At 47.0% G+C, this 13,131-nt stretch overlaps 1 protein-coding gene across 1 annotated transcript in view; it reads left to right on the top strand.

Annotated features, from left to right (window-relative positions):
• The window catches only part of Cabin1 (calcineurin binding protein 1), a 147,688-nt gene that overhangs the window by 97,776 nt on the left and 36,781 nt on the right, over positions 1-13,131 (top strand). Inside the window, exon 29 of the mRNA XM_042666163.1 lies at positions 5,282-5,395. Within this exon, the coding sequence (XP_042522097.1) occupies positions 5,282-5,395 (114 nt within the window). The remainder of the gene's footprint in view (positions 1-5,281; positions 5,396-13,131) is intronic.

Raw genomic sequence — 13,131 nt, 5'->3', positions numbered from 1 at the left:
GCGGTTGTACACATGCATTGTTGATAGTGTGTTTCTGAGGCATGTGACACTTAGGCACCTAGAGGCCGGAGTTCTGTCCCCTTTACTTTATATCTAGGAACCTGGGCTCAGGATTTCTTAGGGGTGAGTTGGCAGAGTTAGGCATTGCTCTACTGCCTCCATTAACTGTGTCTACCCTAAGTTTGTTTGCCATTTTGCTCTTTCCATGAATATCTCCCAGGTCAGTTGGTCACTCTGTGATAACCCATGGGATAAGTGGACTCAGTTGACCCAGGCATCCTCACTTGTGGGGCTGGAGCCTGCCTATGGCTGCTGCACCATTGCTACCCATGTCCCTGAGGAATCTCCATAGCTGTCACATTCTGCTTCTTCTAGCTCTTCTGTTAGCTGCATTCCTAGGTTGGATTCCTTGCTTTGTAGAAATGAGATGCATTTCCTTCATTCTGAGAAAGACCCCCTTAGGGGGCAGACAATGCCTTCTCACAGCTCCACCTTCACCTGGTAGCACTGTGTAGTGCCAGGTATGCCATGGCTGGTTACCAAGCCACTGAGCATACCTTAGACTCTCACCATGCACTGAGCTGCATCCCACTGGCTCCTTTTTGCTTTCTTCCAGAGACCTTTGCTGAGCACCAGTTCCTCCCTTCCCCAACTTGTGATGCAAGTTGTTAGTACCTCCTCCACTGACAACCTGAGTTCAGACCTTAAGGATATGCCTCTCAGGGGTGGGTCCTGGGTGTCAGCTCTACTTCAGCAGCTTGTCCACAGATCTAGAGGCACAACTCTCTTTGTTGCTAATTTGGAACCATTAACAAGCAAGCAGTGACTGCTTTCCAGTTATTTAGTAATAGATACTTCTTGCTCTGCAATTTGATAATAGCACATTTCTTCCTAAAATCTTTCCTGGAGACTTGGCAGTGGTGTTTCTCTGTTGCTGTCCTGGGGTCCAGTCTCCAACAAGAATCTCAAAAAATGTCTGTGCCTTTAGAGAGGCCAAGTAGGTAGAGCCTTCTCAGGACTCAGTGGTTGACTCCCATCTCCTATGTGCAACCCTTTGAAGGCTGCAGTTGTGGACACAAATTGCCCTATCCCAAGCTTTAGTTTCCTATGCGAAGAAGGGAAGCTGAGGGGCTCTCCAGAGCAGTAACAATCATAGCCTAAGTGTTCTGAATTAAGATGATCTATGTCAGTGGTTGCAAAGTTAAGAGACACAAAGCAGACATTGAGGTTGAGATAAGCCCCTTGGGCATGGATTGCTCCCCTTGATATCTGTCCCAAAGAAGTCATATGTTCTGCACTGCACTTTGGCCTTGGGTGGGGCTTAGGCAGCCCCTGGCATGCCCTGTAGCTGCCTTGTACAACCTTCTTAGTGCTTTCAGAACTGCTCACTACTGTCTTCTGGACAGTCTGGACTTCTGTTGGGCCATTAGTGTGGTGACAAATTGTATAGGAAAGGACTGACCATGGCAGCTGCCACTGGTGGCTGCCTCACAGCATATACCCAGGCAGGTTTAGAATGAGGCTTCCAACTTTGTGGTGGGCTTGGGTAGAGTCCTGGCCTTGGAATATCTTTGGTTGGACCAGAGTACAAAAGCTAGCTTTGTTACTTACTCACCCTGGGACTTGAGCCTCTTTGGCCTTGTTTTTCTAATTTTTAAATGTGATTATATGTAATGAAAAACTGTGGTGTCATGCTCTGCCTGGACTGCATACTTCACTTTTCCTCACCTAGAGACCCTATGAAGCTGCAGGGCATGCTGTATGCTACAGAACCCTTACCCCTCGTAGAGGCCCAGCAATCTCTGTCCCTCAGCCTGCCAGCCTAGCACCTGCCAAATCCACTAAATCTTCAGACAGGTTTTCTGGGCCTTGTCAGCAGCTCCTATCCAGGCCTTAGACATGAATTAGCTAAGAGCTCCCATGAGCCGTCTGGACACTTTGTGCTCTAGCCATCGATCAGCTCTTTCTCTGGCCACCTGGAGACAGCTGGGAAATACCCTCTCTACCAGCTGAGTCTGCTGGAAACTAATTTGTAATCCATGTCAGGTTTGGCAAACTAGAGTTTCTGCTCTTTTCATAAGCAACCCAAAATGGGTCTTCCATCCTGAAGGAAGGGCTGCTTGGTACAGATACCACTGCAGAGGCTGCATTGGTAAAAAGCAAGCCAGGGTAGAATGTGGGCCCCAGTCCCCCAGCCATGGAACCTACAACAAACTGCCCAAACAAGAACGCATTCTCCATTCTCCTACTCTCAACCCTGGGCCAGAGGAAGCTTTTTTTTTTTTTTTTTTTGTCAGTTTGGGGCTTGAATTCTGGGCCTGGGCACTGTCCCTGAGCTCTTCAGCTCAAGGCTAGCGCTCTACCACTTGAGCCTCAGCACCACTTGCAGTTTTCTGGTGGTTTATTGGAGAAAAGAATATCACAGACCTACCTGCTCAGGCTGGCTTTGAATCACGAACCTCAGATCTCAGCCTCCTGAGTAGCTAGTATTACAGGGTGAACCACCTGTGACCCGAAGCTTTTGTCAGGGCCTTCTTTTCTTAGGGAAATGATGGCTTCTGTGGAGAGAGTTATTCAATATTCTATCACTTCCCCACCCCTTACTACTACTGCTTAAGTCGTTTGGATAGTTCTCACAAGTTCCTGGGCCCTGCAAGCAGCTTTGGTGTCATGACTCAATGGCAACCTTTCTCAAGCCTGCTGTGCAGCCCAGCCCAGGTGCATGCCTGGGTTTCCTGGAGGGACTCAGCTTGGGGAGAAGGCTGCTACAGTATTGAAACCAGGGGTTTGAGAACAGAATGACTGTGCCTGCTTTGGGCCCCACAACCCATGCACAGAGCAGTTCTTCCCTGCCTCACTAGCGCCCCACTAGCCTCACAGGTAGCCACACCCAGCCACACTCTGCGCTAGGCTCTGACTGTCCCACCTGTCTGGGCTCTTGTCCCTTTGAATCCCCCAATGCCATAACAGTCTTGTGCAAACAATAGTTCATGTCATCACCTTTTGAAAGCCTCTTGACCTCAGACTGGATCACAGGTGGGGCTCCTTTGTATCTGGCTTCCATAGCCAGGAAGACTAACCTAAGATGTGAGGAGTGTGCCTTCAGTTTCCTGGCCCACATCTTCTTATGTGAGCATTTACCTGTGGCTGATCACACCAGGGTAGATACCGTCCTGGACTAAGTCTGATAGATCTATCTCTGGAGTGACTGAACCAGTTGGCACTAAGACACAGTGGTTGTAGCTAAGCACTGCTGTGTTGTATGAGCCTCTCCCTGGGGAATCTCTGCTTGCTTAAGTCCTAAGCTTTTACCTTTTCCCAGCCTTGATCAGCCAACTAGACCTAACATTGGATTTTAATTCTTTTTAATCAACTCATCTTTCCATTATTCTGTTTCTCTGTGGCTGCACCTCCAAAGCATGATCTGGTGGGGGTTGGAAGGGAAAATATCAGGCTGAGTCTGGGAACCAGCTTCAGAAGGTTTCTGAATGAAGTGGCCTGGGAGGAAGAAGCATGACCTCTATATCCTGGCTGTTGGTAGGTCATCATTGGGGCATTTGATGGTGAGCCATGTTTTGTTGCTCATAGAGTACTGAAGACCAGAAGTTGAAGCAGGGACTATTTTATTCTTCTTCATAAGTGGGGAGTAGCTTCCATGCTCCTGATACAGTGGCCTACCTCAATGATCTGAAGTACTCCCTGCTTCTGAGCCTTAGGAAAACAGGAGGTCCCATCAGGTTAGAACCCTATCCATTCATTCTGAAGGGATGCAGCCTGAGACCCTGGAAAGATCTATAAGTGTTAGAGAGAAGTGTCTTAGCAGACAGCAGCTATATTGGGCACACCTTGCTAGCAGCTGGGGCCTTAGCAAGCCTCCACAAGGTCGCTGGTGGAATTTCCTACTCAAGGTTCTATTTCTGTTGAAATTGACTCTGTTCCTGATCTCAGGATGTCATACTCATGTCTGAACAGGTGTCTGGCCCAAAGAGAAAGCCTCCCTCATGCAAGAATTGGAGGGGTCCTATGGGCTGAGTGCTCACTGTCATCAGGGACTATTTTTGCCGTCTTCCTGGCATGCTGGGGTGCTCATGGCTACAGACAGACATATCTGTAGTCTAGTTTGTCCAGCAAAGCCTTGACTTCAGAAGGCCTTAGCCCTATGAGCTAGACTTGTCCCTGTAGAGGCCTTAGACTCTGTGCTGAGCATCACTGTCCAGCTTTCCCATGCAAGTGGCTCTCTCCCATGGACTTCTACGAAATAACCTTTTATTTCTGCCTTAAGTGTGTCATCCATAAGATATATACCTGAGGCCTGACTTGTCCCTGTTCCAAAGGGATTTTCTCACTCCTACATGGCTTCAGGGTCCTCCCTGTGTGGGAGCAGTCTGTGGTGCATGCTCCTCTATAGAGACAGGAGCAGAGGCTTGAGGACAAGCTAGTATAGGTCCCACAGCCAGCAAGCCAGGGTCAGGGTTTGTACTTTAGCCTAATGTGGTGATAGGGTCAATGATTAGAGGTGAGAGGGCATTTGAAGTGACCTGGACCAGTGCTGAGAAAGGTGAGCCAGGGGCCCCCAGGAGGAAAAGGAGGACTGATTGGCCTGGGAGTGTGCAAAGGGTGAGGGCCAGAGCCATATTTGGCATTCTTCTAACTTCCCTGGTAGGATGGCACTGCTAGGGTTTGTGGCTAGGGTCTTGGTTCAAGCTTGCCTAGCCACCATAGCAAGGTCCAAACTTGCTGGCTAAGCAGTTGATAGGAAAGACTGCTCCCTGGGCCAAAGAGAGCTAAGGAAGCCAAGCTCATGCTCACCTTCCTCTTTCCTCCACAGTTGCACCTGGGCTCCACCAAGAGAGCTTGGATCTGAGAACTGCATTCTGAGCTCGAGGCATCTGTACCACTGGCTCTAAGTAGGGATTCTTGGTTTAAAAAAAAAAAGTCAAGTCTGCCTTTAAGCTAGTGAAGGCACTGATAGCAGGTAGGCCACTGTGTCTACATGGCAGCTTTGCAGGATTGGTCAAGGCTAGTAGTCTCTTTGAGTCTATCCTTAAGCAATATGAGGTCACATTGTTAAGCTGGCGGCATTGGGCAAGAAATCAGATCCGGAATTCATCCCATAGCCCAATGATCAAAGCCACCTAGAGCTATGGGATCAGTGTCTGCAGCATTGCCGCTCATCGCGTAGTTTGCCAGTATAGCCAGGAAGGAGGGGACTGCCTGCCTTCCCTGTGGGTGCCCTAAACAACCCACACACTCACTTTCAACCTACTTCTTGTTTCCCCAGAACCTCCAGTGGGCCCGAGACGTGTTGCTAGGCAGCAGTATCCCATGGCAACAACTGCAGCACATGCCGGCACAGGGGCTCTTTTGCGAGAGGAACAAGACCAATTTCTTCAACGTGAGTACTTTGCCTTGTTGATTTCTGAGGCTTCTTGCTGCCACTGCTTTGCACTGAAGGTATATGAATTGACCACCTGGGCGGGCATTTCCAGGGCCATAGGTTTGAGCCATCTTAGGGCAAGCAGGGTGGTGCATGACAGAGTGCGCCAGTCTTAAGCATGAGCTGAGCAACTTCTAGCAAGTCACTGCCCCCTCTGGGCACCAGTTTTCCTTCTACAGGGAGAGGTATGAATGAGTTAGTTTGGAGTCCCAGGTGTCCTGGGGGCAAACAAAGTCCATTGCCTTGATCTTCTAGGAACAGATTCACTACTCTTGTATGGTCAGGGGCAGAAAGGAGATTCTGACTAAAGCTGACTCTAATGCTTGAAAACCAAGTTTGCCCAATACTGAGATTTAGTGCCCTTCCAGCCCTGCTTTCCATGTGGGATAGAAACCCACTCCTTGGGCAGGACATGACATTGACCTCCCAGGTCTGTCAGCCTTCCCATTCTGAAAACCCACATCTGCTTTCCTTTTGACACCCTACCAGACCTAGCCCTATCTCATTTGTTATATCCTTCCCAGAGCCAACTGGCTTCTCACTTCTCTATACCTAACACTCATTTTCTTGCTCATCTCCCCCCATCTCTCTCAACATAGCTAGATTCTAATTGGGTAGTTTGGTAAGTCACACAGCCCCTCTCAGCTTTGATTTCTTGTGTATTTTCCCTGATTTCCTAATACTCATAGAGAAACTGTAGGGCAAGGTGGGCCTGAACTGGAGAGCAGAGGTCAGGTTTCAAATCTGGAGGATAGTGACAAAAACTGGTTCCTAAAGTGTGTTCTCAAGAGTCAGCCAGGCTGTGGGTCTGGGTCCATGACTTCTCCTTTATCCCAGCCTGCTACCTTCTCTGGGGTCAGCAGAGACTTCAGAGCTTATTAACACTGCATCTGTCTACCTTTTTCCCTAGTATTTCAAAGATAAGTAGCTTGTGTCACTGGTAACCAATTTTTGTGGTGCAAAGGGATTTTCCATGAAAGAGAACCACCCTCCTCCCACCTGCATGTCTACCACAGCTCTTGTCCCACGTGTGACCTTCCAGGATACATCTGCCTTTTACAAGCCAGTCTATAGGTGTATACAAGGGCAAAAATATACGTTTCTGCCCATTTGGGGTCCCTCACTTAATAGCATCTCGTTCTCTCCTCTTTTATTCTCCCTGTATCTCTTCCTCCACCTCTCTCCCACCTCCTGTTTCTGAGAGGATTTTGATAACTTTGTCCAGGCTGGCCTCCAGCTCTTGATCCTCCTGCCTCTGCCTTTCACGGGGATTACAGGCTTTGTTTAGAGCTGATATTTGTTTGCCTTTTTGTCTTTTTGTTGTTTTCAGCAGTAGGGATTAAATCTGGGATGTCTCACATGCTAGGCAGATATTTCACCAATTTAGCTATATCCCCAGCCCTTAACAATATTCCTTCCCTCCCTCCCTCCCTCCCTCCCTCCCTCCCTCCCTCCCTCCCTCCCTCCCTTCCTCCCTTCTTTCCTTCCTTCCTTCCTTCCTTCCTTCCTTCCTTCCTTCCTTCCTTCCTTCCTTCCTTCCTTCCTTCCTTCCTTCCTTCCTTCCTTCCTTCTTTCCTTTTGCCAGTCCTGGGGCTGGAACTTGGCCTGGACACTGTCCCTCAGCTTCTTTGGCTCAAAGCTAGCACTCTATCACTTGAGCCACAGTGTCACCACCTGGCTTTTTCTGTTTATGTGGTACTAAGGAATTGAACCTAGGGCTTCATGCATGCTAACCAAGCACTCTACCATTAAGCCACATTCCCAGCCCCTTAAGAACATTTGTTGAAGAGTGTTTTAGAACATGTTCTATTTATTTGTCGCAGTGCTGAGGATCACATGGCTCCACTCCTTAAGCAAGTAATATACCTCTGAGCTGTATCCCCAGCATGATCTTTTTTTTTTGCTTTTGTACCAGTCCTGGGGCTTGAACTCATGACCTGAGTGCTATCCCAGCTATTAGGCTCAAGGCTGGCTCTCTACCACTTGAGCCACAGCTCTGCTTCTGGCTTTTTGGTGGTTAATTGGAGATAAGCGTCTCATGGACTTTCCTGTCTGGGCAGGCTTTGAGCTACAATCCTCAGATCTCAGCCTCCTGAGTGCTAGGATTACAGACATGAGCCACTGGTATCTGGAGTTCTTGTTGTTGTTGTTGTTTTTAACAAGACAAATACACTTTATTTTAAAAAAATACACATAGTGCTATAGGTAAGTATCTGCATTTCATCAAAGGCTAGTACAATGAATGCTCTTTCTTAATGTTTTTAGATTTCTATGTTTACTTACTTCAAATGCATTATTATACTCTACATACTTAGTGTCTCTGAATAAGAGCCTAAAGGCAAGTAAAAGGAACTTCACTGTATTCAGGAGTCACTACTACTATCAGTGACAGGTAGATTTCACTAATTCAGTGGAGGCACATTTCATTTCTAGTCAACGTAGAAACTGAGCATGCAAATATCCTTTCACTCATTTGAGTAATTAGTCACTTCCACTTGTTCTTTTTTAATAGCTGTATGTACTCTACATATGGATATTCTAGAATTACCTACCTATCCCCCTGATTGAGAGACATTTATATTATTTCTAATCTTTTGTTGCTACAGACTGCTTCATCCTTGCACATTGGTGTGAGTCCATTAATAAGAGATATCCTAGAAATCGAATTTTGTATAATTGAACTTTGTAACATTTGCTTTTGTTTGTGTGTGAGTCTTACTATGTAGGCTAAGCTGGCCTCAAATTTGTGATCCTTTTGCCTCAGTCTTCTGAGTAAATATTTGCTTAGTAGTAGGTGAAAATATTATTATCTATCATGTCTTATTCATTGTGAGTGATATTGACCATATTACATTTTTAACAATTTCAACTTCTATACAGTTTCTGCTCATGTTTATCTTTTTCATTGGATGTTGGGTTGTTTTGTTATTGATCTATAACAATTTTACAGATTAATAAAGTAGACCCTTTTGCAAACCTATTTTTTTGCAGTTGATAGATCAAAGTTAGGGCAAAGCAAGTTGCTTAATTTTCTGAGCTCAGAATTACTCACCTATTAAAGTGGGTGTCTTTCTTGCCTTGTGAGAACCAACACAGATAATAGAGTAGTGTTCCTAACCAAAATCCGGCATATAGTAGGTGCTCAAAGAAATGATGTCTCTTTCTTATTTCCTTTCTGTTAGTTCTTTGCCCTTAAAGATAGTACGTGGCCTTGCCTCCATGATTGCCTCAGAGGTAAAGCCTCTAGACTCCATAATGTCACAGGTGCCTGTCCCCTTGGAGCTAGGGCCAAGTATTCCAGGCCCCTTTCTCACTATGTGTACTCCCTATAGCTCCTTTTAGAGTTTCTGGCACTTTCTATAAAAATGAAGAATAGCCTAAGGTTGTGCCTTCTGGAGAGGAGGCTTGGGAGAGTCCTTTGTGGGCCTGACATTTGGGCAATGTTTTTCTTCATTTCCAGAAGCCTCTGTGGAAATCTGGACTAGTGTTTTGGATGGTTTTGCCCGGGTGGGGAGGGGAGGAGGGAGGAGAGAGACTGGGTTTTTTTGTTGTTGTTTTTGCCTTTTAAATCAGTCCAGCCTCTAGCATCTTGCTGTTCTTACTATCCTGGGGCTTCCTCTCAGCCACCTCTGCTTTTTTGAGCTCTTTAGCTTCCTGAAACCATACCTGGAGCCCAACATGGCAGGAAATGTTTGGCAGACCCTCAGCAGGTAGTACATCCAAATCAATCTTTGTCAAGTGTGAGGAAACTGTTTACTGACATGGCAGCGTTAGTGTCATTTAGGGCAGATGCTGGATGCTGGATATGTCTGTGTCTGGCAGATAGATCTAGAGACTGGGGTTAGTAGGCTGCTTGCATCCCTTTTAGTATACACTGGAATTTACTTACTTGTCTGGGAGAAGAGAAAGTAAGAGTGTTGAGGGCTGGCACTTACACAGAGGGGAAGGGCAAGGCCATTAGCGACCTTGACTTGCCATCCCTATAGGCATTCTTCTCTAAGACCATTCATACTAATCAGCCTTGATATTGCTCACCCACTATGTAGGCAGCTCGCCCATCCTCAGGACCTATGTGGAGAACTTCCTTATGATTTTAATGACAATTTTTGAAAATTGTGTGAGTCATATAGGACTACATTGTCACTACCAACAGTTGACATAGCAGAGCTCACACCTCCTTTGTCTTCTCACTCTAGGCACTGTGCCCTCAGATGGGCCTCTGTGGGGAGCCCAGTTGCTCTGTTTTTAAAAACATGTATGTATGCATGTATGTATGTATGCATGCATGCATGCATGTGTGTATGTATGTGAGTGTGCCACAGTGTGTGTGCTTTTTGACCTCTTGATTTTTTCACCTACATTAAATTTTGGAGAGTTTTGCTGGCTGTCTTGATCTTCTCCATCTCCTTGGGTGGGCCCGGTGTTTGCTCTCATAAACATCCTAGTGTGTACATCTTTGTGCTGCTGGTATGTTCTTAAAGTCTTCTGATCTGGCCCAGCCTGGCCAAGAGAAGATACTCTCTTAGTATTTGTAGATTGATTTCATCCATTCTTTTCCCTTAATAAATAGATGGCCTCTAAATCAGTCCAGCTGGGTGTTCCCTTCCACAGGACACAAAAGACTGTGGTAAAGTCCCTCACACACATCTTTGTGTATAAGGCCTCTGTTGGATGCTCAGGACATACGGGAGGGGCAGAGAGCCAGGCTCCCACTAGTATGGTAGGGTACTACTCAACTAGAAGTAGCTAGGACAAGAGAGGTCAAGAGTAGAGGCACCTTTAGGGAAGCTCTTCAGGCTGGGCCATCCCTGAGACATATTACTAAGTCTTCACAGAGAATTCAAGAAGCCAAGGGAAGGAGTGGATAAATGGGGCTTGCCCCTCAAGTTGGCTTGTCCCTCATATTAGCACAGACATGGCATGTAGCAGGCCTACTGGTGTGGTTGGATTATGCATAAGTGAAAGAAGAATGAACTTGATGTGAATCCGATCTCACTGTTTCACCTACTGAACCAGCATCCCCAGAGAGGGGATAGTTCCTTTCCCTAGTCATTTCCTTCCACTCCACCTCCTCCACCTCTGCTATGGAAATATCACTGTGGGACTGAGGCAAGAGCAAGTTAAAGCTCCTGGACTGAGACTCATGCAACTGAGTAGGCTGGTGCCCAGCTGAAGGCCCCCATTGCACCAGCCATCTTAAATCAACTAAAACACTCTGATCTTTGCCCAAACATAACTAGAGTTCATAGATGTTGTTAATTGGGGGGCTGTGCCTTAACACTATTGCTCATCCTTTCACACATTAAAGGAACTATGAGGAGGTATGTAGCCATGAAATTCAAGATGGCTTCCCAGGGAGTCCAGGAAAGCCTCAGAGGCTTGTGGGTAGAAAAGGGGAGGGGCTGAGGCTAGTTATAAAGACTGGAGCAAGGAGCAGCAGCTGTTCTTCCTTGGGCAGAAGGGACTAGAAAAACATAAGTTGGATGGCAGATCCAGCTATATGGTCTATACCGTAAAAACTGTAGGCTTGCTTCTGGGTGCCCAGAAGCTTTAAGGACTTCCTATATATGTACCTCTAGGCAGACTGGCAAGCCTATGTGAGCTGAAGCCAGGCTACTTTGTCGACAGGGAACTTCTTTCTCTATTTTGTAGTTAATTCAGAAACGTTCCCATAGTAACCAAACCAGAGATGGCTCTCCTTTCTTCCCCAAAATGTTTGCTTATTTTAGCAGGCAGGTGGCTTTTTTGTTTTTGTTTTTGTTTTGTTTTGTTTTGTTTTTTATTCCCATTTCAACCCAGTTTTCAGCCTCTGTGAGAGAAGAACCTGGGCTGGCACTTGCTCCCACCTCTGAGGCCATGCAGGGAAGGCAGCAGTCATGTCCCTTCTCTATGCTGCTCAGGCCAACAGCTTCTGAGTTTTAGGAGTACCAAGAAAAGCAAAGACTATGAGTATGGGTACATTCAGTTTCTGCCCACTTGGCCCTTTGCTGGCCTTGTAAAGGTACTGGGCTTTCCTGGACAAGGTAGTCCCCAGTATACATTATGCTGCACAGTGCATTCATAGAATTTGAGATGGGCCTATCTAGAGCCTTTAGACTTTGCTTTGTATCCTTATTGCCTCACTAATCTCAGTGGCCAGCATTGGTACCAGAAAGAACAAGGAATTTGTAGCTGTCCCACCTGCCATATGGGCCATTGCTATGCGGCCTGGCCTTGCAGTAGATGCCTGTGGATTCAAGTTGTGCTTTTTCTTTCTTGGCTATAGCTATATAGTAGTCTACTGTTTTTTCCTGTAGCTTATCTACTTGCCCTCTTCCCGATGACCATTACAAAACACACCTTTATCTCATATCTGTTTGTCACCTGTACAAGTCTCTAAGACAAATGTATAGAAGTAGAGACCAGTGCTTCCTTATAATCAGTGCTTCCTTATAATCAGATGGCTCTACTGTGCTTGGTTGGGTTCCCTCACCAGCATTGTCCCATTCTTCACTCTTCCCACCCTGGGCCACAGATAACCTCACTCCACCCCTGCCCCGGTCCTGGGGTCTGAACTCTGGGCCTGGGTGCTGTCCCTCAGCTCTTCAGCTCAAGGTTAGCACTCTACCACTTGAGCCACAGCGCCACTTCCAGCTTTTTCTGTTTATGTAGTGCTGAGGAATCGAACCCAGGGCCTCATGCATGCAAGGCAAGCACTCTACCACTGAGCCACCTTCCCAGCCCAAGATGGCTTTTATTTTGACCCATCTCTGGGTATGACAAGGAACACTAGGTGGTTTCAGCCTGTGCTTCCCAGGTGACTGGGAAGGCTGAGGCCCTTCCCATATCTGAGGCCAGCCCCTTTTTCTACTCTGGTTCTAGGGCTCCCTGTCCTACTTGCCTGCTACCTTATAGGCTCAGGTGGTTCTGTTCGCTTAAACTGATGGGAGTAACAGTCATGAGCTAGTTCTTTTAAGTATTTGTACTCAGTGTTGTCCCCAACCCTGGGGAATAAGTGCCCCCCTATGGCCTTGATGTAGTTTGGGGAGAGAAAAGATCCCCATTGGTGGGGCTGACCTCTTGCCAGAGCTGAAGGGAGGGAGAAAAGGTCTCTTAAGGCCCCAGTACTCTATTTTCAGCTAGAATTAGTCATACCTACTCTACTCTTAACTGTCACCAGTGGGCTTGGGGGAGTCCCCCTCTACCTATCTCCAGCAGTTTCTCAGTGCAGTGGGCCTACCCTTCAGGCTAGGCCTCAGTCACTGCTCATCCTCTCCACACCCTTTCTTAGTGTCCAGATGGACACCAATGGTGGAACCAGGCAGAGCCCAGATGGGGATTTCCTCTTAAAACAGCATTGCCATTTCCCCAGCTTGGTACCTAGTAAACAAAGCATGCCTGGTGACCATGGATCCCTCTCACCCTTGAGAATTCCATGGAATAAATTTTCTAGGAAGAATTCAATGCTCAGGCCTGTGTCCTGGCCTCTGCTTCCATGTATTTGCCCTAGAGATAAATTGAGGAAGGAGATGTGAGAAAGTAGCATGTTTGGAAATGATTCCTTGGGAAGTAGCAGCCCCAGAACAAGGGGCACAGGAATATTATGGCTCAGGTGCTCAGGAATCTAGCCATGACCAAGCCTGGAGTCTTTGCCTCCTCCTGTTAGTCCAGGCCAGGCTTGGCTCTCTCACCATCCCTCTGACTCTCAAGATGCC

The sequence above is a fragment of the Dipodomys spectabilis genome, unplaced genomic scaffold, assembly GCF_019054845.1.
Source record: "Dipodomys spectabilis isolate Male_0828 unplaced genomic scaffold, ASM1905484v1 ptg000363l, whole genome shotgun sequence".
NCBI lineage: Eukaryota > Metazoa > Chordata > Mammalia > Rodentia > Heteromyidae > Dipodomys > Dipodomys spectabilis.
Note: the sequence above shows the minus strand (reverse complement) of the source record. Positions and strands in the feature narration are given on the sequence as shown.